The sequence below is a fragment of the Aspergillus multicolor genome (genome assembly GCF_047715735.1).
Source record: "Aspergillus multicolor strain CBS 133.54 unplaced genomic scaffold BDW74scaffold_10, whole genome shotgun sequence".
NCBI lineage: Eukaryota > Fungi > Ascomycota > Eurotiomycetes > Eurotiales > Aspergillaceae > Aspergillus > Aspergillus multicolor.
In genome coordinates this window covers 711,174-738,369 of record NW_027395961.1, presented here as the reverse complement: position 1 = coordinate 738,369, position 27,196 = coordinate 711,174, and the positions used below count along the sequence as shown (strand labels likewise).

The 27,196-nt window shown below is 52.0% G+C and overlaps 10 protein-coding genes and 3 non-coding genes across 13 annotated transcripts; 7 read left to right on the top strand and 6 right to left on the bottom strand.

The window, feature by feature from the left end:
• The first annotated feature begins 1,985 nt into the window (after nt 1–1,985).
• Nucleotides 1,986–3,237, top strand: BDW74DRAFT_152311 (thioesterase domain-containing protein). Its single transcript, XM_073724347.1, has one exon. The coding sequence runs from the start codon at nt 2,542–2,544 to the stop codon at nt 3,184–3,186; it is 645 nt and encodes a 214-aa protein (XP_073584669.1). The 5' UTR covers nt 1,986–2,541; the 3' UTR covers nt 3,187–3,237.
• A 1,318-nt stretch (nt 3,238–4,555) lies between these two features.
• BDW74DRAFT_152309 (nucleotide triphosphate diphosphatase NUDT15) lies at nt 4,556–6,275 on the bottom strand. The gene is made up of 4 exons (XM_073724346.1): nt 6,022–6,275; nt 5,833–5,958; nt 5,539–5,747; nt 4,556–5,442 (listed from the first exon to the last, which is right to left on the bottom strand). The coding sequence occupies exons 1-4, from the start codon at nt 6,065–6,067 to the stop codon at nt 5,257–5,259; spliced, it is 567 nt and encodes a 188-aa protein (XP_073584668.1). The 5' UTR covers nt 6,068–6,275; the 3' UTR covers nt 4,556–5,256.
• Nucleotides 6,276–6,517: 242 nt separating this feature from the next.
• On the bottom strand, nt 6,518–8,921 carry BDW74DRAFT_152307 (putative proline--tRNA ligase AIM10). Its single transcript, XM_073724345.1, has 7 exons — nt 8,742–8,921; nt 8,618–8,693; nt 8,525–8,568; nt 8,388–8,478; nt 8,259–8,338; nt 8,080–8,209; nt 6,518–8,033 (listed from the first exon to the last, which is right to left on the bottom strand). The coding sequence occupies exons 1-7, from the start codon at nt 8,841–8,843 to the stop codon at nt 6,688–6,690; spliced, it is 1,869 nt and encodes a 622-aa protein (XP_073584667.1). The 5' UTR covers nt 8,844–8,921; the 3' UTR covers nt 6,518–6,687.
• Nucleotides 8,922–8,993: 72 nt separating this feature from the next.
• On the top strand, nt 8,994–13,104 carry BDW74DRAFT_152304 (RNA-binding ribosome biosynthesis protein MAK21). The gene is made up of 4 exons (XM_073724344.1): nt 8,994–9,856; nt 10,047–10,097; nt 10,148–11,791; nt 11,843–13,104. Exons 1-4 carry the CDS (start codon nt 9,116–9,118, stop codon nt 12,725–12,727), a joined length of 3,321 nt encoding a protein of 1,106 aa, XP_073584666.1. The 5' UTR covers nt 8,994–9,115; the 3' UTR covers nt 12,728–13,104.
• A 965-nt stretch (nt 13,105–14,069) lies between these two features.
• BDW74DRAFT_14451 (putative neutral amino acid permease) lies at nt 14,070–16,248 on the top strand. Its single transcript, XM_073723049.1, has 5 exons — nt 14,070–14,501; nt 14,595–14,737; nt 14,790–14,916; nt 14,965–15,897; nt 15,955–16,248. The coding sequence occupies exons 1-5, from the start codon at nt 14,289–14,291 to the stop codon at nt 16,033–16,035; spliced, it is 1,497 nt and encodes a 498-aa protein (XP_073584665.1). The 5' UTR covers nt 14,070–14,288; the 3' UTR covers nt 16,036–16,248.
• A 248-nt stretch (nt 16,249–16,496) lies between these two features.
• Nucleotides 16,497–18,232, top strand: BDW74DRAFT_14446 (glycine decarboxylase subunit T). The gene is made up of 2 exons (XM_073723032.1): nt 16,497–16,895; nt 16,947–18,232. Exons 1-2 carry the CDS (start codon nt 16,510–16,512, stop codon nt 18,001–18,003), a joined length of 1,443 nt encoding a protein of 480 aa, XP_073584664.1. The 5' UTR covers nt 16,497–16,509; the 3' UTR covers nt 18,004–18,232.
• Nucleotides 18,233–18,599: 367 nt separating this feature from the next.
• Nucleotides 18,600–18,723, top strand: BDW74DRAFT_t112. Its single transcript has one exon. It is a non-coding gene; the product is annotated as a tRNA-Glu (tRNA).
• A 946-nt stretch (nt 18,724–19,669) lies between these two features.
• BDW74DRAFT_152298 (uncharacterized protein) lies at nt 19,670–22,740 on the top strand. The gene is made up of 4 exons (XM_073724343.1): nt 19,670–20,796; nt 20,866–21,491; nt 21,552–22,016; nt 22,085–22,740. The coding sequence occupies exons 1-4, from the start codon at nt 19,861–19,863 to the stop codon at nt 22,314–22,316; spliced, it is 2,259 nt and encodes a 752-aa protein (XP_073584663.1). The 5' UTR covers nt 19,670–19,860; the 3' UTR covers nt 22,317–22,740.
• Nucleotides 22,741–22,890: 150 nt separating this feature from the next.
• Nucleotides 22,891–23,018, bottom strand: BDW74DRAFT_t111. Its single transcript has one exon. It is a non-coding gene; the product is annotated as a tRNA-OTHER (tRNA).
• A 200-nt stretch (nt 23,019–23,218) lies between these two features.
• Nucleotides 23,219–23,908, bottom strand: BDW74DRAFT_152296 (uncharacterized protein). Its single transcript, XM_073724342.1, has one exon. It carries the CDS (start codon nt 23,753–23,755, stop codon nt 23,483–23,485), a length of 273 nt encoding a protein of 90 aa, XP_073584662.1. The 5' UTR covers nt 23,756–23,908; the 3' UTR covers nt 23,219–23,482.
• A 60-nt stretch (nt 23,909–23,968) lies between these two features.
• Nucleotides 23,969–24,098, bottom strand: BDW74DRAFT_t110. The gene has a single exon. It is a non-coding gene; the product is annotated as a tRNA-Lys (tRNA).
• Nucleotides 24,099–25,166: 1,068 nt separating this feature from the next.
• Nucleotides 25,167–25,640, top strand: BDW74DRAFT_177632 (RidA family protein; the record flags this gene model as incomplete). Its single annotated transcript, XM_073728947.1, has 2 exons — nt 25,167–25,278; nt 25,345–25,640. The coding sequence occupies 2 exons, from the start codon at nt 25,167–25,169 to the stop codon at nt 25,638–25,640; spliced, it is 408 nt and encodes a 135-aa protein (XP_073584661.1).
• A 139-nt stretch (nt 25,641–25,779) lies between these two features.
• Nucleotides 25,780–26,574, bottom strand: BDW74DRAFT_167573 (serine protease; the record flags this gene model as incomplete). The annotated part of the gene is made up of 1 exon (XM_073726709.1): nt 25,780–26,574. One exon carries the CDS (start codon nt 26,572–26,574, stop codon nt 25,780–25,782), a length of 795 nt encoding a protein of 264 aa, XP_073584660.1.
• Nucleotides 26,575–27,196: the final 622 nt, after the last annotated feature.

Sequence of the window (27,196 nt, the reverse complement as noted above, 5' to 3'; positions counted from 1 at the left end):
GCCATTGTCAACTGCGCAAGCCGGGCTCGATACTTGAAAAGGCGGACCGCGAAACACGGCCTGCGTGTCCGTTGCTTCTGTTGCTGCTTCGTGGATACTTTTTGGCCATCGCGATCATCTTCCTGGGCCTCCGATATGAGTTTTGCTTCCTCCGCATCGGAGTTTGACTCGAAACCGACAATCGTGCGAGCCTTGCTATCATGCAGTTTTTCGATAAAGACAGCTCCGCCTTCTGTTTTGGACTTGCTTTGCTCTTCAACCGGACCACTGAAAACAAACCAGTAAGGCTTTTGGTCCGAGTTTTTTGGTTCGAATTGCAATGCTTGCCAGTCAAGTTCATGGCCTTGAACTTCTTCGATAATATGACGAAGCTGGTTCTCGTCTTTATCGAAACGTCGAGCACGAAGCCCGGCACGTACCATACTCATCGCCACCATGGCCCCTAGCTGAAAGACTGCCACTGAAGAATGTATCGCCCTTAGTCCAATAAATTGCAAAACGAATCCACCCACCGTCACACTGATAGCCACCCAAACCAGAAAGACCGGTTCGAAGCTTTCGTCTTTGTATGAAGAAACATAATCGTCCAGGGGCTTGCTTGCATCACTGTAAGCAAATGCATCGAAGACCTGGTCTCCTACAGCCTGGTTCCCCGGCTGCAGCCAATGCAGCCGACTCTGCGTATCTGGCGAGTTCGATCTCTTTTTGAATCTGCGCTCCTTAGTGCTCCGCTCAACCAGGCGAGCGCAGAGAAACATCCCGTTGCACTGTAGCAGGGTGCCGGCCAGCGTCAGGGGGAATGCCCAAGGGTCTGGAAGACGACCGTCTTTCTCCCAGCGGAGCCGATACGTCACAATGGCACCAAATATTAGCACCGCGGCTTGTATCAGAAATCCAAGAAGTGCAGCGGACCAGAACACCCAGTCAGGCTGTCTCTTGATACCGATGTTCAGAGACAAATTGGGGTTGCGAGCTGCTAGCTCATTGTCCGCATCCATCTTCTTGGCCTCTGTTACTGGCTCGACTCTGGTCGACTTCTCCCCTAAAAGGGTCCCGAGCCCACTACTGGCCTCTGTCCACTCCTCGGTTCCCTTCTCAGTTGACCTGTATTCTCTGAACGTGAAGATACCGGCTCTGAATCTGCTCCGTTTCTCGTGATCGTCATAAAAGTCATTTGACACCGGGTCTCGAACGACTTCCAGGATCTTTGGCCGCCCAAATACCCGCGCGATCCCTCCATTGTTATAGAGCTCGCTGACGCTGCGGCTCGTCGAGGAGCACAGCTCTGCCTCGACAGTGCCACCTCCTTCCTGAGCTCGTCCAATGAATGCGCGAAGGGACGAGCTGCCGCAGACTCGAATAGCCGATACGACGGCCATCAGAATACCGAGGGGTGCCATGGCGAATATGAAGTTATCCAGTGGAGATAGAGATTCGCTGAGAAATTGCTTTGTAGCTTGCTCTCCGAATAGCGCAATGAGCGGCGAGAGGTCAGTAGCGAGATTATTCGAGAAATCATCCCAGGCATCATCGGCTCGTACACCCCATACCATGGAAGCGCACCAAACGAGCCATATTGATATAATAGGCATCAAGAAGTGCTTTCGCCAGTTGACCGCTCGAGAGGCGGCTACGGACAATAGTATTTGAGATCAACACTGATATAAGAGACTTAGGCCATAGCTAAATGTTTTGAGATCACTAGGAAGCAGGCTGGCCAGATGCGTTCGCAATTCTGCCTCATCTCCAAGCGCTTACGTCTTTGGCCAATCAACTTGAAGCAGGCACTGTGCCAGTTTCGCCTGGGCGCTAAGCGGCCCTGATACGTGTATTGAGAATCGTGCAAGGCGGCTGATTTCCGCCGCGAGGTCATCGTGGCTGATCCTGCGAATGTGTAATATATCGAAGGACAAAGCGCCATCGACATATTCTTATTTCCTAGACTCTTGTTGGTGGGCTCGGTCCTGGGGTCCAGAAAGCATGAGGCTGTCGGTCGCTATTCAGTCTCGCCTTGGATCATGGCATGGCGGGCGAGGTACTCGTCAATAAATGACGGTGGGAAATTGGGAGTGTATGTACTTGGGATTCTGCGCGGCTCTGTACGGAGTTTAGCAGCTGGTGGACGAGGTCTGTCAACGATATAGAAAGGCAGGACAAATGCTCGTTTTCATTTGTGAGCACCCCCGCAAAGGACCATTTTAGCGCTGGATGGTTAGACCCGCCGGCGCCCTGGGCGATTAGGTACCGGCAACCTGCCAGGAGTCCTTCCTCCAGCCTTGCTTATGGCCTCTTTTTGTTCCAAGCTCTCCGTGATGTCTGCTTGGGATGCACATCTGCCTCGATTTCATTCGTTCCCCAGATACCACTATTGATAGCCCCAGCTCATAGCCCTTCCGTATGAATAGCGCTTCATTTACCCGTCCCTATAATATCGCGCTTGTGAGGTTTTTGGGACCGTTGTAATGCTCATCTCCTTCTAGCGCAAAGTGTCGCCAGCGTCATTGTACCGTCCTTCGCAGAAAGTGCCACACGGATGCGAAGATGCTGATTTGGGATTATGGCGGCATTGACACAGTGTCCGCGTTGTACGTCGAGGAAATTCGCCGTCGGCAACTGCAAGGACCGTACGTGCTCGTTGGGTGGTCGGTCGGTGGCATCTTTGCCTATCACGTTGCACAACAGCTGGTATTTGAAGGCGACGTGGTCACCAACCTCATCCTCATCGACTGCCCTGTGCCACGAGGCTTGGACCACCTCCCTCGACGCTACTACGAGTACTGCGATAAAATTGGGCTCCTGGGCGAGGTCAAGGTCAACGGCGTCCGAAAAGATCCGCCAAAGTGGCTGATCTGGCATTTCGAGGCGTGCGTGAATAGCCTCCACGACTATTGGGCATCCCCATTCAATCCTACATCAGCAGCTCCCAGAATGCAGGTTATCTGGGCGTCTGACGCGATTGACAAGCACTGCGAACCTAGGTTTGAGCGGAGACCAGATGATTCCAAAGACTTGAAGTTCCTTACTGAGGCGAGGACGGATTTTGGACCGTGCGGCTGGGAGACTTTGCTTCCTGAGAGTAAGGTGGATTTTGCTCCAATGGCGAATGTGAACCATTTCAGTATGATGCGGAGAAAGGGTGCGAGGATGCTGAGTGAGGCGATAGGAGGTTTTCTTAATGATTTGTGAATTGTTGCTATTATGACCCAGGACCAGCAAATAGGGAGGCTCTGTTCAAGCCGTTGAGGGATAAGATACTAGTGAGTTTGGGAACTGTGAGAATATGAATAGTAATAGCAGAGACACGCATAAGAATAAGTCCTCGTCTAGGAGTCCTTTACCCCAGCCAGGTAGCATATGCCTGTCCCTGTAGAGTGACCTGCGGGCCATGGCCGTCTTTAAACCGATCTTTTTGTAGTCGAAAACTAAACGGCATCACTTCTCAAGGCAAAAAGAGAGGAAACTTAGCATTCTATGTAGTGTGACCTGGCAGCGGTGGAAGGAAACTCTCTTTTCAACCAACACAACCATCATCCTCCCTGCTTCCCTCACCACTCTACAACGTACTACTCTACCAGCCTCCCTCATCAATCTTATTCTATTGCAGCTATTCCAATGGCTTTCGCCGATGAGGGCTAGTTGCAGCTCTTCGACGACTTGATCGGCAAAACCATCCAGCTGCCACCAGAGGGCCCCAACACGCCATCAGCATCAGCATCAGCATCAGCATCAGCATCCGCCTGGAGACTCGAATCAAAGTTAGCAGACAAGCACAGCCAACTCACGGCCGAGGACTACAACGAAACTGGAATTGGGCGGGGGGTACCGAGCGCAGCATACGGCACGTTCCTCTGCCAGAATGTTCACTATCCAGACGATACCGCTGTTATGCATATCGTCCTGCAGTGAGCCTTCCTCTCCGAAGTAGCAATAATTCCAACGACAGTAACATTACTGAACCTATCTAGGATACCATACGCCGGATCCCAATACACCCTCTCCGCAGAACGCAGCACACTTACCCGCATTTCCCGCGAGTGGATTGAGCAGCTAGAGACACTAACGACGAATCAGTGCATGTCAACGCCTTGAATACAACAGAGACATATCACGGTACAAGACGATGACGGACCGGTACCGGGCGGGCTCCTTTACTATATCCTGATGGGCCGTGCAAAAGGCACGCAGTTGAACAGGGATCTATTCTGGTCCTTTGGCCGCGAAGAGCGCGACGAAATCCGGGATGCATTTCGAGTGGCGTGGGGGTATGGCACTCCCATATTATCTTCTCTTCTTCCCTTCTCTTGACTTGGCTCTCCTCTCTGAGTGCGATATATCTAACCACTGGTGTAATCATAAATATGATAGGCAGTGCATCGAAGCCAGCGTATACCCCGGCCAGGGCCGAATGGACCATCTATTCTGGGACAAGGCATCCTCGACGCTGTAAGTTGGTGCCTGACATGCATGGAACTTAATTCGCAATAGGGACTGGTAAGATTGTAATAATTAGCGTTCTTGTTATGCGTGCATGTGCTCTAGTTCCATCGCCGGCTTCAGAAACTCAGCCCCTGTGGGGCCTTGCGCTGCATGGAGAGAGACTGAGTGGATTTTGTGGTCCCTTGCGATTCCTCCCAAGGTTTATAGATAGTGGAAGAGGAGGATCCGCATCCTGATAAGAGCTAGTGGCGTTTATGAGCTAGGTTGAATATAGGGGGTCTGTCAGCTATTGGCAACTTGTTTTCTATCATTTGTCTTGTTCTGGACTGTGGAGAGCGCTGGGTCGATGATGCAACGCTGGGATGTAAGAGGTTGGAAGGGGTTTGCTTTAGATAAGGTAAGGTATGAGTACTTTGACTGATGGCGTTGGTACCTATCTAACCTCTCACACCACCTCCATTTGGATTTCGCGTTGGTCTTCTTCATGTCTACCATGGACCCCGGCCTACTTTGTGCTTTTCCCCGGTACTACGGTACCGCAAGCTGGACTTGACTTAGTTGCTCACCCTCAATAGAAGCACTCCCGATCACGTATATCGCATTATATTGTCTGGGAGATGATTCCCGTTTTTCGGCCATGGTTGCCCCTTCACGTAAACGTGCGCGATCAACCTCTTGCTCTCGCACCCATCGATTTACCTATGAAACACCTAGGCAACCCGGCAACCCGGCAACCAGGCAGAGTACCGTATCATATCCAGCAATCCATCAAGCCCAAACCCTCACCTACTAATCCAGTCCCAGCCCCATCCCCCAGACTCAAACCTCAGCAACAGCAGGCCTAAACCCAGCCTGCTGCACAAACAGACTCAACAGCGGCACAAACAGCTTCCGCCCCTCCGTCTCTCTCCCCTCCCCATCAGCCTCAACCTGCTTCTGCCGGTCCGCCGCGAGCTCCTCCCAGCTCAGCCACCTCCACTCGGCGCACTTGTTTGGCTCGAGGATCTATTAAAGACAGTCAGTACTCATCCATCCCATCATCCACAAAATACTGCTAATGTGCAAGCAACATGGTTTAGCGGAGCAGTAACGGCGTTATACCTCAGGCTCCTGACCTCCCTTCACCCGAACCCCCACGAAGATCGTAACGTAGTGCTTTCCCTCTCTGGCGAAGACATCGTTCGTCGCGGTGAGATACTGCACGGAACTAATGTCGACATTCAACCCCGTTTCTTCCTGGAGTTCACGCGCTGCGCAGGTTTCCCAGCTCTCGCCGTATTCGAGGTGCCCGCCTGGGAGACCCCATGTGTCTGCACAATGCACATGTTAGCAATAGTTCCCTTTTCTGAGTTTCTCTTTGAGAAATGAAGGAGGGTCGGTAGGTAGGTAACATACCAGCACCATGCGAACCAATCCGCTTGCCCAGGATAAACTTGTTCTCGTGGTTCAGGGCGAAGACTGCGACTCCGACGCGGACTTGTTTGGGGGCTGGGGTTGGGGCTAGACCTGCGGCTGGGGCTGCTGGAGTGGTTTTTGATGAGAATGTGTTCCATGCGAAGAGGGCGGCTAGGGTGGTGAGGGTACCTGAGGCCATGGCGGCGAGGGGGCCGCGGGGTTCTGAGTTGGACATTGTGGTTTGTAGTGTGTAAGGCAGATGTTGTTCTCTGGTGGGCGGTTAAATTAGGCAGTAGGGTAGTCAAGGTTGTTGTGTTAATGGATGCTGATGATCTCCGCGTTCGAGAAGAAGACTCTGAGAGCTGTAAATGGGAAGAAGTTGATGCTGAAGATTGTTAAACCAGACGGAATCCGTTGAAGTATATGTAGATCTAGAATTCTTTGATGCTTCCAGAATAAAGCCGAGGAGAACAAGGCTGCTTCAGGTTGATTCTGACTGGGGCTGTACAGGGCCTGTGCGCGGCTATGATTGGCTGGAGCTGCAGCTGCGGAGTCCAGGCATCACGCAGGGGCCAACGGGGTGAAAGGGGATTGGAGAGGATGAGTGGAGCAGGGCACTACTTGAATGGACTCTACAGAGTACCCATGTGCCAGTGCTCGGAGTCTAGAGTCATGCAGCCTTAAGCGGCAACCCGCGTGAGAATCTGCCTTGAGGTCATACGGAGTAAAGGAACTGTGGCTGGTGCCTATAAATTACACTGTTATACAGATATTGTACAAGGGGGGTGTGGCTCAGTAGGGTACAGGTGTGGCTGAGGACCGGAGGCTGAAAGGGTACACCGACTGCTACTGCAGCTACAGCGCTGTCAACAACGACTGCACGAACGAGTGTATGCTTCCAACCGGGACGTCTTCGTCGATCCCCAGGCGCCGGCATTGGACCTCTAACGTGCGGTTCTTCCTCCAACCACTCCCCACGATGACGATCACAGGGTACCCGATGAGGTCTGCGTCTCCCAACTTCCAGCCCAATGTCTTGTCGCGATCATCAAGCAGCACGTCCATAGGCGAGGCTTTATCGGAGGCAAGCAAGTCATACACAACGACAGCGTCCTCCTTACAGTTCGGCGCGGGAACAACGACAACTTCCCAAGGCGCAATGACTCTCGGCCAGTTGAGGCCCTTCTCATCCGCAAGAGAGTCAGCAACCGCGGTGATCATTCGCGAGACGCCGATCCCATGGCAGCCCATCTGCATTGGCACCCTGTCGTTCTCTTTATTCACAATACGCGCCCCCAGGACCTCGCTGTACCGCGTGCCAAGGTGGAATGTGTGGCCCAGCTCGACGGTCGTTTGCGCCGTCAGCACGCCCTGCGTGCAGCTGGGGCATTGATCGCCCGTGTGGACTCTGGTGACGCTCAGCTTGCGGTCCGTTTCGGGGAACGTGTCGAGGCGGAGACACTCGACGTCTTCGATGGCGCAGCCTGCTTCCTCCAGGATCTTGAGCGGCGGCCTGTTGTAGGCGTGCACGTGTGAGTCGTACACATCGAGCACTTGCGGGCGCTCTGTGAAACCCTCCTCAGCCGCCTTGGAGGATTGCACGTAGGTCGTCCATTGCTCGAGGGGGTTCTCGACGCCAGTGTCGAGATCATAGCCTGCGGCGCTGCCGATGGCTTTCATTGCATGCGTATTGACCTCCCGGGCAATCGGCTGGTTGCTGCGCTCGTGCACCGTGAATATCGGGTACCAAACACGGACTAGGGTCCTCTTATCCTTTGAGATCGTCGTCCAGAGACCAGTGGAGACTCTTGCGCCCGCCGGAACGGGCTCTCCTTCAAGGTCGAACCCAGGGGCTGAATCAGCCTGCTCAGCGGGAGAGGTACTGGGCGCTAATCCGTCCGCGAGCTCGTCGTTGTACACGGTGTCACAGTTGTCGCAGCTAACGATCGTGTCTTCGCCTTTCAGGCTCTTATAGTGGAACTCATGACTCATGCTTCCGCCCATATTGCCCGAGTCCGCTGCAGCCATCAAGTACGGGATCTTCAACTCGTTGAAGAGCCTTGTGTAAGCGATTTTCACTGCCTCGTATGTCTGCAGTGCACTTTTCACATCGTGATCGAAGGTGTAGAGATCCTTCATGATGAATTCTCGACCGCGAAGGAGGCCTTGTCGCGGCCGCGGCTCATCTCTGTATTTCCTCGCTACTCAATTAGTAGCAACTCTGAGGGGCTAGTGCTCGCAACTCACAAATCTGATACAGCCGAACTGGCAAGACTTTGTACGACTGAGCGCTGGTTGCTACCAGGGCAGTGATTTCTTCTTCGTGCGTCGGCGCAAGGAGAAATCGAGCGTCTTTCCTGTCGCGGAAAGCGAAGTACTAGGAGCTGTTGTGAGCAAGGCCCGTAAATCATCAGCGTGAGGCTTACTTCTGAGTTGTCCTGCAATCGCCCGGACTTATCCCAGAGCTCTTCTGACGAGATCGAAGACAGCGAGACTTTCGACGCGCCTGCTAACAGTTAGCAGATGTCGGAAAAATTATGTGGCAATGTACCCACCCAGTGACTGCATATGCTTGTCAATAAGACGCTCCAGCTTTTCCTGTACTCGCAACCCTAAGGGCAACATGTGGAAAATGCCCGCGTAAGCCTAGGGTGGTCAGTACTGCCTGCTCCTTCGGCCACTCTGTACACACCTTTCGATAGAAGCTTCCTCGTTCCAGATAGTCGTTTACATCCACTTTGATCATCAGCTGCATTATAGAAGACAAGACTTGAGCTAAAGGTACCTGGTTCGCCATCTCTGGTTTTCGAGAGGTATTTCGTCGGCATCCAGACATTGGATGCTCGACTTCGCCCATCTGTCTGTCTTCTCTTAGTACTAAGTTCTCCACGGCTAGCAGAGGTCCTTACAGTATAGTTACATCTTGATACCCGATTTACTCGCGGATTCCATGTGTATGTTGGGGATTGCCTGAGAAACCGGCCCGCAGCCGGGCGAAACCCGAATATCATGAATCACGCAAATTCGAATACCCCCCGAATAACAGAAATAATAAAGTTCCCTTATCGAATCCAAAAACGTCAAATAATTGATTCGTACACTCCGAATTGACCAGCTCTCGCGCCCCGAAACAACCCCAGCATCAAGAAATGCGGTCGGAACCCGGATCCACATTTCTCCGGCGGCCAAGGCGGAGCCAAATCCGCGCGGCAGAAAAAAGTCGAGGGACAGAAAAAAAGTTATCGGCCGATCATCAACAAGCCTACAAGCCAAGATTCCGATCATGGCTAAAGGCAAAGCAAAGCAGTCGACGTCGACGGGCGCCAACAACGTTCCCGTCAAGAAGGACAAGACTACGAATACGAAGCCTGCAGCTGCAGCGGCCGATGCCCTCCCCCAGATCGAAGAGAGCGCCTTTGCGGGTCTCCGCCAGAAGATCGAGCAGAGGTTGAAGGAGGGCGCCGACAAGAAGTCGAAGAACAATAAGGCGAAGAATGCTCCTGCCAACAATGCGAAGACCGCTACGAAGCCCGATTCGAAGTCGAAACCTCAACCCGACAACAGCGTCAAGGGGAAGAAGCGGGATCGGAACGGCGATGTGATTGAGAATAAGAGCAAGGAGAACGCGAAGCCGAAGTCGGATAAGGTTGATGGAGACGATGCCCTTCGGCAGGAGATTCTGGCTCTGGGCGGCACCGAGGAAGATTTCGATATGCTTGCCGGTGTTGATTCGGAGTCTGAGGTTGAAGACACCAAGCCTTCGAAGGGCTCGAAAGGGTCGGCTGAGGATTTGAGGAAGGAGCTGTCGAGTATTCTTGCGGCTGCTGGTCAGGTTGTCCCCGATGATCTTCCGGATGATGAGGTAGAAGAAGTTGACGAGGAGGAGGAGGAAGAGGAAGAGGAAGAGGAAAGCGGAGAAGAGGACGATGAAGAGGAGGCCGAGTCAGCTGAAGAGGAGTCCCCAGAAGACGAATCCTCAGATGAGGCCCCTGAACCGGAAGTCAAGACACCAGCGAAGAAAGAGGTACGTTCGCGATAGCCATCTATTTTTGCGCGTCCGATGATGTTTGCATATTCTACGTATTTGCTACTTCAGAGCCTTCGCGGCCATGAGACCAAAATCACCACATGCCTGATGGACAACCTATTTAATCGCTAATTTTTTTTCGATCTTGACTTGTCATAGACGAATACAGCTAACGCGAAGTTGATAGGTTAAAGAAACGGCACCCGAAGTCATATTTCCCAAAGAGTTCTCGAAACTCGTGAGTGCTTCAATCCTAAATCTGACGATAATGTGCTAACTGAAACCAAGACCGTCCTACCTCGATCAGACTGGTACATGACGAGCCTTCCTACCCTCTCCACCAAAGCAGACTCCGGGCTCGCCCGCCACCTTATCGAACGCGTGCACAAATATGCCATTTCGCTACTCGAGAAAGAGAACAAGCTGTACGCGGAGGCTCAGCAGGCCTCGGCATCCTCCTCATACAAGTTCTACAGCACCATCATGACCACTGGTACCCTCAGTGACAAGATCTCGGCTTTGACGCTGGCCGTACAAGAGTCGCCCTTGCACAACACCAAATCATTAGAGAACCTGGTCGCGCTCGGAAAGAAACGCAGCCGTGCGCAGGCGGTTGAAGTTCTCCGCTCGTTGAAGGATATGTTCGCGCAGGGTACATTGCTTCCAAGCGACCGCCGACTTCGCGCGTTTGCGAATCAGCCAGCCTTGATCGCCGCGTTCCAAGGCGAGGGGAGCAGATGGTCCGAAGGCTCTCCCCTCCCCGGCGGTCTTAAGGAAGGCCATCTATTAGCTTGGGCCTTCGAGCACTTCCTGAAAGATCAGTACTTTGAAATGCTGAAGATTCTGGAGGTGTGGTGTAACGACGAGATCGAGTTTTCTCGCTCCCGAGCGGTCAGCTATGTCTTTGAGCTGCTCAAGGAGAAGCCAGAGCAGGAAGCTAACTTGCTGCGACTGCTCGTCAACAAGCTCGGTGACACATCGAAGAAGATTGCGTCCCGAGCGTCCTACCTCCTCCTGCAGCTTGAACAGTCTCACCCGTTGATGAAGCCCACCATCGTCAAGGCGGTTGAGGAAGTTCTGTTCCGACCGGGTCAAAGTCAGCATGCCAAGTACTACTCTATCATCACTCTCAACCAGACCGTGCTCAGCGCGAAGGAGGAGGAAGTCGGCGTTCAATTGCTTGACATCTACTTCTCCCTTTTCGTCGCTTTGCTCAAGCCTAAGAAGAAATTCAACCCCAAGGGTGACAAGAAGCATGGCAAAGGCAAGAAGCAGAGCGCCAAGGACAAGGACAACGCAGAGATCCAGAATGAGGAGATGCAGGACAAGCTGGTCTCGGCGGTCCTGACTGGTGTCAACCGAGCCTACCCCTTCACGAGCTCCAACACTGAGCGACTATCCAAGCACATCGAGACCCTCTTCCGCATTACCCACTCATCGAACTTCAACACTAGCATCCAGGCCCTGATGTTGATCCAACAGCTGACATCCACTCATGGAGTATCTACCGGTCGTTTCTACCGAACTCTTTACGAATCCCTACTCGACCCCCGTGTTGCTACATCTTCAAAGCAATCTCTCTACCTCAACCTGCTATTTAAGGCCCTCAAGAACGACGTGAACGCCAAGCGAATCAAGGCATTCGTGAAGCGTATCGTCCAGGTCCTTGGACTCCACCAGCCCGCTTTCATCTGCGGTGTTTTCTACCTGATCCGTGAGCTGGAGAAGACTTTCATCAGCCTCCACTCTCTCTACGACCAACCAGAAGACAACGAAAGCGACGAAGAAGAGGTTTTCAGAGATGTTCCGGATGAGGATGATGTTCAGGAACAGCCGGCAGTTAACGAGAAACCCAAGCCAACCAACGGCTACGACCCCCGCAAGAGAGATCCAGAGCATAGCAATGCCGACAAGGCTTGTCTCTGGGAAATCGTGAGTACCCTACCTTATTCATTCACGCTCGTTCCATGCTTACGATTATAGCTACCTTACCTATCACACTTTCACCCTTCCGTATCAGTCAACGCGGCTCATCTCCTCGAGCATCAGCCGATGAGCGGAAAGCCCGACATGACCCTTCACACACTGACACACTTCCTCGACCGATTCGTCTACAGGACGCCCAAGGCCGCAGCTTCTACGCGTGGCTCGTCGCTCATGCAGCCCCTTGCTGGCAGCGAGGCCAAGGATAGACTAGTCACTGCCGGCCAACAAGGTCAGCAAGTGCCGCTCAACTCCGAGGCCTTCTGGAGGAAGAAGGCCGAGGATGTGTCGGCAGAGGATACCTTCTTCCACGAGTACTTTAGCCGACTCGGCAAGGACAAGGAGAAGGCTCAGAAGAAGAAGAAGGGCAAGGATCCTGTTGACCGGGATGAAGAGGGTGATGTTGATGAGGACCTCAGCGACCAGGAATCAGAAATCTGGAAGGCGTTGGTTGACTCGAAGCCGGATGTCGAAGGGCCCGGTGACAGCGACGATGATCTGGATCTGGATGACCTCGAGTCGGCCTACGATAAGTCCGACGAAGAGGGTGACGACGATGAAGTCATCTTCAACGACGAGTCCGACGAGGAGATGGAGGATGTCGAAGAGGAAGTACCTGCCAAGACCAAGGCAGCCAAGAAGGGCCGACATTCCAAGGACGAGGAGGACGACGAAGAGGCCTTCGATATGGACGTCTCAGACGAGGAAGCCTTCATCGACAGCGACGAGGACTTACCGTCCGATGTCGAGCTGGGCGGAGTGGAACTCCCCAAGGAAGACGACAAGAAAGACCGGAAGAAGCGGCGCAAGCTCAAGCACCTGCCGACCTTTGCGTCGGCGGACGACTATGCGGCTCTGCTTGCTGGGGAGGACGAGGGGATGTAAGGACTATCTTCTGTATCTACCACTATATTCTTGCCAACCTGCATATAGCCATGACGAGGCACGCCTTCTCCGATCTCCGTACTCCGTAGCTTCACATGCTGTACTCCGTACAATCAGTTGCCTGACGTGGCATGACCGTGGCATGAACCCTTGCTTCTGCTGCAGAACACCCATGGTAAGTTCCCACGCGGAAGCGATCCAGTCGAGATTAGCTTAGTCGGGCGTGGGGAAACCTCCGGTCCGAGCTGGCGCGCACGTTGAAATCCTCCACTTGAGGCCTTCGGGGGCGGGCGCCAATTACGTCACTGCCCTTTCCGGAGTGGGATTCCACTATGGCGCGATTTTAGAACCTTAAGACACCATAAAGCTTATGGACTAGGCGTTTCTAGAGAAATTCTGATGTGTGACAGCTATCAACAATCAAAGAATATTGATCCTAAGACCCTTACACAGATTGTAGAAAATCGAATCAAGTTCTGTGCTCTTATCTGTGTAGCCCTGGGCACTGGGCAGCGTCTAAAAAAACCTGCTGCCAGCGACTGGACCATGGACGGAAGCGGGTCGGAATCCTCCGCCAGCGGGCCCTGATTCTCAACTCTGCCTTCTCAAAGGTTACACTCCCATCGCATCCATGCAACCCCCGAACGCAGATTTCAGATCGCGAATGCGAGCATTCCTTTTATCAGCTTTAGCCTTCCTGGCCTGTTCGAGATCGAGTCTTCCATGGCCTGGCCGAGCACGTCATGACCCGCCGCGGTTGTCGCCATCGGGCGTAGTTCCCTGTGACTTTTTTTTCCTGTCCGGAAGTGAATCGCAAGCAGCGTGATGTCCTCGATCCTGGACTTCATCTGAGTTATCGATCGGAGTGAATATGATTGTCTCCTGTCGTACGTAGATAGTTTTCTTTTCTAATACCACAATCTTATGCGAGATACCTGCGCAGTTGATTATTCACCCTCTACTTTACTGCGACTGCTGCTGCGACACTTCACCAAGCATCGCATCCAAGACTCTCAAGCCTTTTAAGCCCTCGGCGACGCCGCTTGGCCGTGTTGCTTCGCAGGAATCCAAGAACGACGAATCCTGCGCCCAGGCTTTCCAATTATTCCAACCCGTCCGCCGCCACTCCATCGTCTCTCGATTGTAGCGCTCTGGTAGGCCGACTCTCCTCATCTCCCGGTCCTTAGCCCGAGCCAGTTTCCCAAGCCTATCCACTATCACGCTGATTCTTCCCCTCTGGGCTTGCTTCTCGCCGCTCGATCTCATCTCGCATTCTGAATTTCTGATCTTGTCAGATTTTTTTTTGCTCGTCTTATTTTCTTTGTTTTTCTGGCAGAGGTAAGTAAGCGACGTGCTTTATATATTCTCCCGTTCGCTCAGCTTTATACTTGCATACCTCATACTACATCTGTCTGCTTGCTTGTACTGTTCTGACTGCTACTGCGACAACAGTCCATAAATCCACCCCACGAAAGCGGTACATGCCTTCGAAAGCTCAGAACTTCTTTTCTCTACTCTACTCTGTCCGATCCTTCCACCGCCGCTTCGTCCGCTCGATAAAATGGCGGGATTCCCTCTCTTTAATACAACCAAAGGGCACGAGCGCTCGCCGCCGGGCTCTGACAATTCCGCCGACAGGATAAAGGAAAAGGATCTCGAGCGGAATACCCAAGCGCCCGGCGGCTTGTCCGATTCGGAGTCTGGAGAGGTCGGCAGACAAATTGAGTTGGAGGCTGATAACTCGATCAAGTACCGAACTTGTAGCTGGCAGAAGGTGCGTGCGCGATCTTATCTACCTATGGTTACAACTTGCGACGGGCGGCCGGACCATGGGTTCTTCGGTTCTTTGCTAACGGTGGAACGTTAGACGGCGGCGCTGCTCTTCTCCGAGTATATCTGTCTGGCGATCATGTCGTTTCCGTGGTCGTACTCGGTTCTCGGTCTTGTTCCGGGATTGATTCTGACGGTGTTTATTGCGGGTGTCGTTCTGTATACTTCGCTCATTGTTTGGTGCGCCAACCTTTTGCTCTTTCGCGCAAGCGACCTGGCTGACATTGCGCAGGAGATTTTGTCTGCGTCATCCGCATATTCGCGATGTTTGCGATATTGGTCAACATCTGTTCTGGGACTCGAAGATCGCCTGGTACTTTACCGCGGTCATGTTCCTGTTGAACAATACGTTCATTCAGGTACCTGTTCCCCGACAGATTGGGTTGAGACTTGCTAATGTTGTTTAGGGCTTACATTGCGTGGTCGGCGCCGAGTACCTGAATACGATCTCTAACCACGGAACCTGTACCGTCGTGTTCGCCTTCATTGTAGCGATCATCTCCCTGATTTGCTCAATCCCGCGCACATTCGGCACCCTCGCCAAGGTCGCGACATTTTCCGCGCTCGCTACTTTTATCTCCGTCATGCTGGCCGTCATCTTCGCCGCCATCGAAGACCACCCGGCGAGATATAACCAGGGCGGCGATTACGTCGGTGAGCCCATTGTCAAGGCCATTCCAGTCCCTGGAACGACCTTCGTCTCCGGAATGAGCGCATTCCTGAACATCAGCTACACTTTCATCGGCCAGATCACGCTGCCCAGCTTCATCGCAGAAATGAAAGAGCCCAAGGAGTTCTGGAAGTCCGTCACCGCCGTGACAATCGCCGAAATCATCGTCTTCAGCTTAGTCGGATCCATCGTGTACGCATACACCGGAAACCAGTACATGAAGGCCCCCGCTTTTGGCTCGATCGGCGACGACGTCTACAAGAAGGTCTCCTTCTCCTTCATGATCCCAACAATCATCTTCCTTGGTGTCTTGTATGCGTCCGTTTCGGCGCGCTTCATCTTCTTCCGCCTCTTCGAGGGTACTCGCCACAAGGGCAACCATACCTTCGTCGGCTGGGCCAGCTGGATCGGTATTCTTGCAGCCCTGTGGGTCGCAGCCTTCATCATCGCCGAGGTCATCCCCTTCTTCTCGGACCTGCTCTCCATCATGAGCTCGCTGTTCGACTCGTTCTTCGGCTTCATCTTCTGGGGCGTTGCGTACCTTCGCATGCGGTATGATGACTACGGTCCCGGCTTCTACAAGAAGCGAGGTATCCGCGGCTGGATCGGTGCGATTGTCAATGTCTCGTTGATCGGCATTGGCCTGTATTTCTTAGGGCCTGGCACTTACGTATGTACTTCCCTTACCTTTCTCTGCACATCAAATGCTAACAGTAACGCGCAACAGGCCTCTGTCGAGAGTGTGATTTTAGACTACAGAGCTGGGACTTTCGGAGGTCCATTTACTTGCGCTAGCAACGGACTTTAAAGCATTTAGACTCTTCGATACCCTTGCTTATCTTTTTTTTTCTTTCCTTTTGATAAAACAGGGACTACGGCCATCTTACCTGATATCATGAGTTGAAATCTCTAATAAGAATGTCAGACTAGAGCTTGATGCTCCGTGCGACTGCAGTGTCTTTTATTACTGGCAGGACTTTAAATATGGACGTGGTCTAATTACCGGTGTTAGACCAGTACAGAGTATGTCATGACATTGGCCCTATCTAAGTAGGATGGGATCGTAGGCCAATGCCCAAGTAATGTAGGCTTGAGAGCAAAGAGCATGGCCTCAGGCCTTATCAGTTCCCGGTCGGCGATAAGAAAGGTCCGGCTTATCTTATCACTCCGCGGGATTCTCCTATCACACGTGACTTTACCGTCACCTATGACGCTTTTGTGAGCTACATTCTCCGTCTCATCTCTTTCAACTTTCCTTTCTTCAGTTCTGCAAAATATACCCATGATGTCTTCTGTGCGGTCCCTACGACAAGGCGCTCGCCTCCTTGGAGCGCGATCAATTGCCCAGCGCGCCCCTGCTGGCGTCAATGGAGCCTTGACTGTCCCGCAGCTTGCTTCTCCGCACGCCCGTGCTGCTCTCCGCTCCCCAGCTTTTGGATGCCCGGTCGCTAGCACTCTACCCATCGCCAATGGCGTGAGATATGCCTCTTCTGCGACACCACGAGGAACTCTGAACCAAACAGCACTCTATGACTTGCACATCGCCAAGGGCGCCAAAATGGTGCCTTTTGCGGGGTACTCCATGCCGCTGCAGTACTCCGATCTCAGCCATGTTGAGAGCCACAAATGGACGAGGGAGAAGGCGAGTTTGTTTGACGTGAGCCATATGTATGTTGTTCTCTGTCCAGTTGAGCTATAATCAGATACTTACGGATTTAGGGTTCAACATACTCTTAGCGGACCCGGCGCTCTGGACCTTCTCATGAAGGTCACACCCTCCTCCCTCGACAAGCTCCCGAACAACTCCTCCACACTATCTTGCCTCCTCGAACCCGGTACCGGCGGCATCGTTGATGACACCGTCATCACCCGCCTGTCCAAGGACACCTTCTACTTCGTCACAAACGCCGGCCGCCGCGACGAAGACCTCGCATTCCTGACCGCCGAAATCGACACCTTCAAAGCCGTCCACGGCGCCGAGAAGGAGATAACCTGGGAGATCCTCTCCAATTATTCCCTCATCGCCCTGCAAGGCCCCGAAGCCGCCGCCGCCCTGCAACCCCTCGTCCAGAGCGGCGCAGACTCCGACCTCGGCACCCTCTACTTCGGCAACTGCCGCTCCCTCCCCCTCACCCTCCCCGACGGAACCACAACAGCCGAGCCCCTCCTCATTTCGCGAACCGGCTACACAGGCGAAGACGGCTTCGAAATCTCCATCCCCCACTCCGTCTCCCCCTCCGCCGTAACAGAGCTCCTCCTCCAAAACCCCTCCGTCCGCCTTGCCGGCCTCGCAGCCCGCGATTCCCTCCGCCTCGAAGCCGGAATGTGCCTCTACGGCCACGACATCTCAACAACCAACACACCCCCCTCCGCAGCCCTCGGCTGGATCGTCGGCAAAGACCGCCGCGACCCCTCTGCGTCTTCGGAACGATCACAGTTCAACGGGGCCGCGACAATCCTCCCACAGCTTGCGTCGCCATCTAAGAACCTCTCCCAGCGCCGGGTAGGCTTCACGATTGAGAAGGGCTCGCCGGCTCGTGAGGGCGCTGTCATCGTTGATTTGAACGATGAGTCGAAGACGCAAATTGGAGTTATTACGTCTGGTCTACCGAGTCCGTCGCTGGACGGGACGAATATTGCAATGGGTTATATTAAGCAGGGGTTGCATAAGAAGGGGACTGAGGTTGGTGTGCTTGTGAGGAATAAGTTGAGGAAGGCGACCGTTGTCGGGATGCCGTGGGTCGAGAGCAAGTTTTATCGCAAACCTTCAGCCTAGGCTTTTCTTCGACTATTGATTTGTTCTTTTGTTTTGCTGGCGATGTGGTTTGTTTCTTCTAGGCATCTGGCTGGGCTCTTCAACAGTAGCGGCGTGGCTTTTCTATCCAGGTGAAAGTGGTCTGAATGTGCATATCGGATTAGAGATATATATTACTGCTACGACTCACCCTGGCCGCATTCGTGGTATAATCATTCCAATAGCCCAACACCTGAGACCGTTGAATACGGAAGTGAGCATAAAATACTGTCTAGATTGCCACAGGGGACTCACTGAAGCCACATTCCCCAGGTAGTTGCTTGCGGCTGCAGTTAGGGTTAGTTCGGAGGAGATTTGGAACGAACAGTCGAGCAACTTCCAATTCTTCAGGAAGACCGCAGGCACTACGTACTGGGGCCAAGAAAGCTTACATCTACCCAGCTGTGATCGGCAAAAAACCCGCTGAGCACTCAGCCAAATAAGTGAGGAATCCTACAGTAAACCCAGGCAGATAGAAAAACAAAGGGACATGGAGCGCACCCCTATTTACCCGCTATACACCGGCGTAGTTGTGCGCCGGAACATATAATCAAAATAGCCGCAGATTCTTCACCAATGGGGCTGTGGCGCAACGGTAGCGCGTGGTATGTTCACATCTTCCAAACAAATTCGAACCATGTTCTAACAGCATGACAGCGACTCCAGATCGCAAGGTTATCCGTTCGAATCGGGTCAGCCTCACAAGGCATTCTTTTTTTTCTTTCTGTTTTTACCTCTCTCAGCGCGACCTAAAAATTAAACTATCATTTATAATGATATAGAGTCTATGGTCTACTCCTGCAAGATTATCGCGTCTGAGATCAAAGGGCACATTATTGTATTTATATTGATAGCAATGGTCATAACACAACATCACCAAGCGGTTGCTTAGACTACCGAATTCCCACATCTTTAACTTACCATAACTCCCCACAACTTCCTTCAGCTGGAGATCTATTGTCCTATCTTCGTCATACGCCTATTTCCAGCAAGATGGCAGGTCGCCAGCGGTCATCAACGGACTGTGGTTTACACATACAGGCCGCCTCACGGATTAAGAGGAGGCACTCCGTGTTCTCGGGGCGCCTCTCGCATATTAGAGGCATCGGTGGGTTTCGAAGAAATATCCTGTCCGTTCTACTTAATCGACTGTCCGAGAGTGGCGTTAGGATGGAGGGCCTCGTGCCCACATTGCTCGAACATTGCCTTCCTACAACATTTTCTAGCACTTGGTCATGGGAATTGCTCTTGCACAATCCGCTCAGAGTTTCAGACCGCATGCTCGTTGAGATGCTTCAGGTCAAACTCGCTGATCGAACCAGTTCGTATAAGAAGTTCCCGCAGCAAACAGTTGTGTACGTCCGCTCCTTCCACATGACTGTTGGCGAGCTACGGGCTGTGGCCTCGGAATTTTACAACAGTGGTCTCAAACCCGCGAAGATTACGACATGGCTGGAGTCGACGCAAGACATGCGGTCTGAAGAGACAGTACATGTTAGATATGTTGGAAGAACAACCCGCGACGCACTCCGGCGTCATCGCGAAGATCTCCTGACCCGAAGATCCGGCTTCATGGCGAAATTCTTAACGTGCCTCGAAAATAAGTTTCCGACTATAATAGACTCTGTCTCTCTATACACATTTCCTGCGCGCCAGTTGCAGGGAACCAAAGAGGTTGAACAGTTTAACGAGATTAGTGAACAGGCCGTTATTGCTTTACTCGGAATCCGCTTCCTTCTTAATCAAAGCTACAGCAACGCTGCGGCCTGGGACTTCGACCCCAGCGAGGATTACTGCAAGGAGTTCCGGGATCTCAGAACCAAGACTATCTCACGCTTAATGCTTTCAAGCTTCCGCTCCTACTCTAGTCAGTGCTCCCTCGAAGCCTGGGCCGCCGGCCTCCAGTCTTACGCGGAAGAACACGCCCACTCGGTTTTAAGGTTCCGAAACAAGATCCATGGATTCCCAGACTCTCTGAAAGATATGATTATTCGACAATCTACTCCGTCCATGCTCCAGGGAGATATTGTCCTTCTTCTGACCGTTGGAGCAGGGATCAGTTACCGAGCCTATCAAGCACAGGATGACTTTTACGGAGGCTCGAGTGACTCGGCTAAGATACTAAGGTCATTTCTCAACAGGCTTTGGAGTTGGGAAGATTCAGGAGCTCCTAGAAGAGATTTTGTGCAGGATTTAGTTTCTATCGGTGCATTGCCGTTTGTGGACCTCTGTCCATGGCTACACGCCACAGGAGAGGATCTAGTGGCTGCAGCAGATTTCTTGAAGCAATATTCAAAGATGGTCAAGCCGCACATTGTCCTGACGCTAGGTGAGAAACCATCGTCTGTGATATCTTCCATGTCTTTGGACAATGCCGCGTCTAAAGTACCCGACTTTTGGTCCAGGGTAGGCCAACTGGAGTTGATACGCTCCCATGACCACTGTTGTATTCAAATACCTTGTTTTCATCCAGGACAAGGAAGATTCTCCGTTGTACCAAGTGTTTTCCTGACCATCCTCGACAGGACATTGTGGACTCTTCTGCTCACTGTTAGCGTGAGCGTCGACTCGGCGCATCTAGCTCGATCCCACAGTCGCGAAGTGTGGTGCAGACACGTCAAGGAGAAGGTGGAGTACATAAGCCACGCGAGCGGGCTCGACGAACGTCTTCAGGCCTTGAAGTGTAAACTCTACGAAGAGCGGCCAACATCAGTTGCGACGAGGTTGACTCCGAATAGGAGATCAACAATTGCTGTCGCAACAAGCAAGGATGTGGTACGTTCGCTACTACCGGTCACCACCGTGCAGACTCTCGCAAGCAGCTCATTAACTCTACATACCTAGGATTACCTCATCTTCAGCGGATTTGCCGTGGGCAGCATTTCGTCCGAAAGACGGAGACAGCAGGCCTACCGCCTATGGGAACTGAACATCCCCGAGTTACACTTGCATATAGGACGAGATAGTCGTAGTACTTGGTTCTTATGGGTGAATACTCTTGAGGAGGGTAAATCCTTGTTCGTGGAGGCGATTGCAAGCACGATATGGGCAGCATCTCTATCGCAGCAGCCTCATCAGCGGAGTCAAGACAGTGCGCTAGATTCTTGCATATTGATTAACTCCGATTCTGTACCAGCCGAATATCAGATTGCGTTTCTGGGAGCTACGCGCGAACAGTGGCTATCATATGATGCTATCGTTGAGGAAGTGACCAAGGAACTATCCGCTGAAATTCCGTCGTGGAAATGGTTACATGCCGATAGGATATCACAAGAGATTTCCAAGGCCGGGTTTCTCCGCTTCAAAGCGTCATATAAAACGCGACTGAATGGGTCTGAGATTAATGTTTGGCGAAACTGCTCGTTTCCCTTATACTGGCTCAATTCTTCTGGTGAGAAGTTCAAATTTATTATGCGAGCACCTCGGTCCATCCTGGGCGCAGCTTGGGAACAAAAGAGATACATCTATTTGTGAGTACTTCTCTCGTGCTCTTTGATCTGGGTATGCGTTGGAATCTAATTTGAATCCAGCACGGAAGATGGCATCGACCTGCGTGATGACCGCGGTAATTCGTTTCTAGTGCAGAAGGAGGCCCTAAGCGCAGGTAACAAGGTCACGTTTCCTGCTCGCCATCTTCCAAACTGCCAGGAGACCGCCGAATCGGGCCAGCATCTCGTGGAACTATGGGAGGCCGAGACGGATCTAATCTGGGCAAGGACGTGCATTCCGGAGTCTGCCCAACAAAGCGTCAGGTGTGCGCCTGGGGGGCTTATTCATCCCAGTAGCTTCTACTCGGAAGGTGGCTTGAGTATCATTCGGCCAAACTGGAATGGCGATAGGTTGAAGCCGTATCGGAGGCAGCCCCAGCCGGCAGACGAGACATGGCTTTTGTGGATGTGTTTGAAGGAGCACTGGCCTGAGGGGGGAACATTATTCATAGGTATCCCCGATAAGTGGCCGCGGCGTTATGACAATATTTGGGGGCTCTTTCGCGAGTAAGTCGACTCTGGTTTAGTTAGACATCCTGTCAGCCTGTATATGCTTGCTTACATTCGAGTCGCAGATTCCTTCGCCTTCCGACTTATCGCCACCATCCAAGACTTGCAGCAGTGCAGGCCTGGGCTCACGACATATCATATACCCTTAAAACTCCACAAATGATTAAGAATCTCGAATACCTGTGCTTCATACTTGAGAAGAAGAAGGTCCAATCGAGGGACTATGAAAGGGTCAGGGACGAAGGACGGGATGTGAAGATTGCTGGAACTGAGCTCAGGATAAAACACAGGTGGTGATATACATATTATTGTCGGTTTCTCGGGGGGTCCATACCAATTCGAACGGCCGGTTGGAATGCAGGGGGGTGGAAGTCGCTGCACTCTGTGTCCGTCATATAGCGGCAATTTGGCGACCATTCACTCATCTCTGGAAGTTGCCTGCGTGCCATTTAATGGAAAGGCCACGGTCCTGGGTCTAAGCTATCAGCAAGGCATGGTCTATACCCTAGAGTGTGTGGGTGGAGTCGGGTGTGTGGAGTTTTCCTCCTGAGGTTGTGTTGAAGAGGTGGAAAAGGTCGATCTATGTACATATACTCCGGGGCATCTTGGCTGTGTGGAATATAGTTTGCGAGCTTTCCGCCCCTGTATCTCGCGCCAGTGGGGATTCGTTTGTAAATTCAACATTGCATCAGGGGGGGAAATAAGAAATCCAGAAGTAAAAGAAAAAAAAATAGCTATAAAATATCCAGGAGAGTAACCTGGCTAAAGGCGGGAGAAAAAAAAGAAGATAAAAAAATTAAAAAAAAAAAAAAAAAAAAAAAAAAAAGTAAAAGAAAAAAAAAAAAAAAAAAAGAAATAAAAAAGAAAGCCCTGAGGCTGACCCGATTCGAACGGATAACCTTGCGATCTGGAGTCGCTGTAGAGAATTCATTAGTGAATTGTTCGAATTTCTTGATGGGAAGTGGAACGTACCACGCGCTACCGTTGCGCCACAGCCCCATTGGGTGATAAAAGCGTGCTCGGTATAAACTTATGAGGGGTAAAAATGATGTGCACCATCGTGGGACTGTGTCTCTACCGACAGTACAGTCTGATACGAATACTCGAGGGCCGCCCAGGATTATTATAAGAGATGTACAGGGTAATATGTATAAATACAGAATGTGGCTCCTGAAAGTGCTTATTGCTATCCACTATATCTACTCCGTATGTGCTGTTGACCCGTTCCTGCAGGGCAGGGCAGGATTTTCATTCTTCCCCTAATATATATATCCGACCCGGTTGAGCTCATGGACAGGCGAAGAACACCAAGTTCAACCACCAGGTACAATGACCTCCACGACAACCGACTGCCGAAGCACATCGTACCGCCACCAAGAGCAACAGTAAGCAACAGTGGAATTATGCACCATACCCCCCCGAGGTGTACCCGCCATAGACCCAAGTCGAACCAACCCAGAGCCTTAACCATTTGCGCCATGGGGGATCGGGACACGCTCTATATAGCAGACAACGCTCGATAAACCAAAGGGAAACAACTCTATTATGGCAGCATTCGAGAGATAAAAATAGTGCTGATATGGCTTTCCGACGGGTGACATGCAAACTGCCCAGGAGCGGCCTAGGCCACCACTGATACAGACAAACATGAAGCAGCTCGTTTCACATAAGCCAGCCGCACACCTCGTCATGGCCACCACTGCGACTAACAGCGCCGTTCCTCCCATGTCGTGCATTGAACGCAAGCACCGGGAAACAAGCGCTCCACGCTGCGAGGTAATCACTCTTTAGAGCCGCGGTGTAGAAGGCGACCCTTCCGCAGGACGGATGAAATGAAACATGACAGCATATATAATAGGCTAGGCATAGATAAAGCCATCATACCCACCAAGACTCAGAGAAATCACAGCCATCAGGTAGAAAAATAAAAAAGCCAAAAAAAAAGATGGTGAGGATGACCCGATTCGAACGGATAACCTTGCGATCTGGAGTCGCTGTTCATGCTGTTAGAACATGGTTCGAATAATTGGTTAAGGTGGGGTAAGAACGTACCACGCGCTACCGTTGCGCCACACCCCCTAAGGGTGAAAGAAAGCTTTATTATTAGGATATATATCCTGCAAGGCGTACTACAGACCGTCAGACATTAACCCCTCAACCCTATAACGTGATAAGATCAAAGGTTTATTCGAGCATTTCGACTTTCGAACATTTGTCAAACTGCCACACCAATCTTACTACTCAGAGAACTCGAGTTTCCTGTGTCCATTTGCGCCCAAACCTGGCGCGTGCAGACGCTGACGCTTCGAGGTTAGGGCTTGGACGGCCGGTTCCACCCCCCCCTCTGGATGGACCCAATGTTCACGACCAGCAGCAGCCAAATGTCCACCCCCGCATCCTTTAAGCTCTCGCACTTCAGGATATTTTGGATATACCTGCTGACAGTGTGTGTAGGCCCGAGTCCCGAGTCACAAGATAACAAGTCTGCTCAAGAACCGACCCATCGACAAAAGCTGTCCCAAATAATCAATGTAGTATGGTAGGAGGCCGCAGATAATTGGAACATCTGAAAAGCACCTGAGGTACCTCTACCGCATTATCCTGCAGCAATGATGCAATTGCGAAGGTCCAGGATGTAACCCAAGAGATAGTAAATGCCTTGCCAAGATCTCTGTCTGCTGTGCCAGACGTATGTGTGCTTTAGTACCTGCTCTCCTGGCCTAGATTATAGCACGGCTCCAAAGGGTTAGTGTTGGCACTATGGTACTCGCGGGAATCCTTGACATTGATGTCTACAAAGAGCAAGTCCTCAGATTTTGGGGGCGGAATGAGCGGCCAAGCCCACGGCCCTTGAGCCTAGGTGCTCTCATAGGCGGCTTCGTATTACTTCCCCTTGGCTCAAAACATCGAAATGGATAGAATAAGCTGTCCAACCGAGGCGGTTCTTGGCTTAATATATTAGTTTGGTATTCTGGAATACTCCCACTGCTGGATTACAAACCATATACTATAAGCGGCGCTGCCTTGGCGGTCTTGGGACTACCTATAAGTGCACTGTACTAGCGCCATGTCTATAGCATACAAACCGCCTCAGTAAGAATCATCCTGTCTGTCCAAAGCTGCCTAAGGCTCTTACTACTGCCGAACATGTCCCACCTTGAGTACTTCAGCTACCCTGGCTTCGGCGAGCACATGCTCGAGGCCCTCTCATACAGCCAAGCCGTGCGCATCGGCGATAGAATTGAAATATCCGGCCAGGGTACGTTTTCCCCATCTTCTACACTAAGGTAGACCAAATCAGCCAAGCTCACAGATACCATAACAGGCGGCTGGGACCCCACAACCCTGCAAGTCCCCGCCGACCTCTCGGCCGAAATCTCCCAAGCATTTTCCAACGTCGACCTAGCCCTAAAAGACGCAGGCGGGAAAGGCTGGTCACAGGTATACCGCGTCCGCATTTTCACGACTGAGATCAAAAACGAAGAGCTTATGCGCTTGCTGGTCGAGAATCTGCGCAAGTGGATGCCGGATCATAAGCCCGTGTTGACGGGCGTGGGGGTTACGGGGCTGGCGCTGGAGGGGATGAGGGTTGAGATTGAGGCGGTTGCGCATGTTGCATGAGCATGGAATAGGTTTTTTATGACTTGATGTAGGCACTTGAAGGCGGGGATATATCGAGGTCTTCGATTTTTGTATAAGTACATTGGATACCTCCGACGATAATTCCGACCCGACACCGTCCTACTAATACCCACCATACCTAGACACCAGCAACCTGCCTAATCCAATCCCGATAGTAGGCCACATTCGTCGAAACCTGCGGACGCGCTTCACTCCCGCATCCCAGTCCCCACGAGACAATCCCCGCAAGAACACTCTCACCCTCACCAAGCGAAACCACCGGCCCACCACTATCCCCCTTACACGGCCCCTTCCCGCCCCCGGAGACCCCATTACAAAACATGCCGTCTGTGATCGGGATGACGTAGTCCGCGTACCTGCTCTTACACTCTGTCTGATTGAGAACATCCACTGTAACCCCTCGCAGCTGCGCCTGGATCATCCCGCTGGTCTTCGTATCCCCCCAGCCAGAGATAAAGACATGCTCACCGGCACTTGGAAAGGGTGCTTGAGCAGGTAGGTTTACCGGCTGAACAGCCTCACCAAACGTAAGATTCTCAGCGAGCGTCAAAACAGCGATATCGTTCTCATACACAACGGGCTGGTTATATGCCGGGTGCTTCGTGACACTCGAGACATTGAGTAGCGTTCCACCGGAAAGATAACTCGACGACCCCACTCGGACATTAAAGGCCGCTGGGGCTGGTCCGGATACGCAGTGTGCAGCTGTGAGGATCGTGTTGTGGTTGAGGATGCTGCCGCCGCCTCCGAAATTGCCGTACACGAAGAGCGCGGCTTGGTAGGGGGCTTGGGTGATGGGTATTTCGGATCCGCCGGTAATTCTCTTCTCTGCATTCTTGTCTGTGAGGCCGAGAACTGATGGGAAGGTAATTTGGAGTAATAAGAGGGATGGTATAGTAAGCTGAAGCTTCATTTTGGGGGGGATGATGCGTAGGCCGTGAGGCGGATCTTATGGTATGGTTTAGGCCGGTGGAAGAAAGATTCCTAGGTGGATGGATCCCAGTGTCCACTTTGTCCACGAACATCCCATGAGTTCGATATGACATAGTGTACATTCTCCAGCATCGACCTTGGGGATATCCATGGATAAGTATTTTCTTAGCCAGGGTCGTGCTCTGAGGCAGGATGAGACGATGGTACCTAGGTAGGTACGGAGTTCCTGCTAGGGGCGGATAGCATGGCCAATAAAGCATCTAAAGACGACTACTATGTACACAGAGATGTGAACCCAGTATCAAAGCATGACTATAACTACCAGAGGTATAGAGCGATATAATCTAGCGAGCGAAGAATTTCGCCGGAGCTCTCAAAGAGCTCGTGCCCTCGAACTGGGCCAAGATTTTGTCACGTCCTTAGCTTACCATAGTACATCTTATAGTTCCAGTTCTTCAAAGCCCTAAAGATCTTGTATAGTGCATTTTGGTGGTGCGATATGGAAGACTGGCTAGATCCGTTACACGCAAGCCCTAACCCTTCGAACTCGAGGCATAGCCACCTGGGCAACCCGTAGGTAATATAGAGGCTAAAGAGATCAA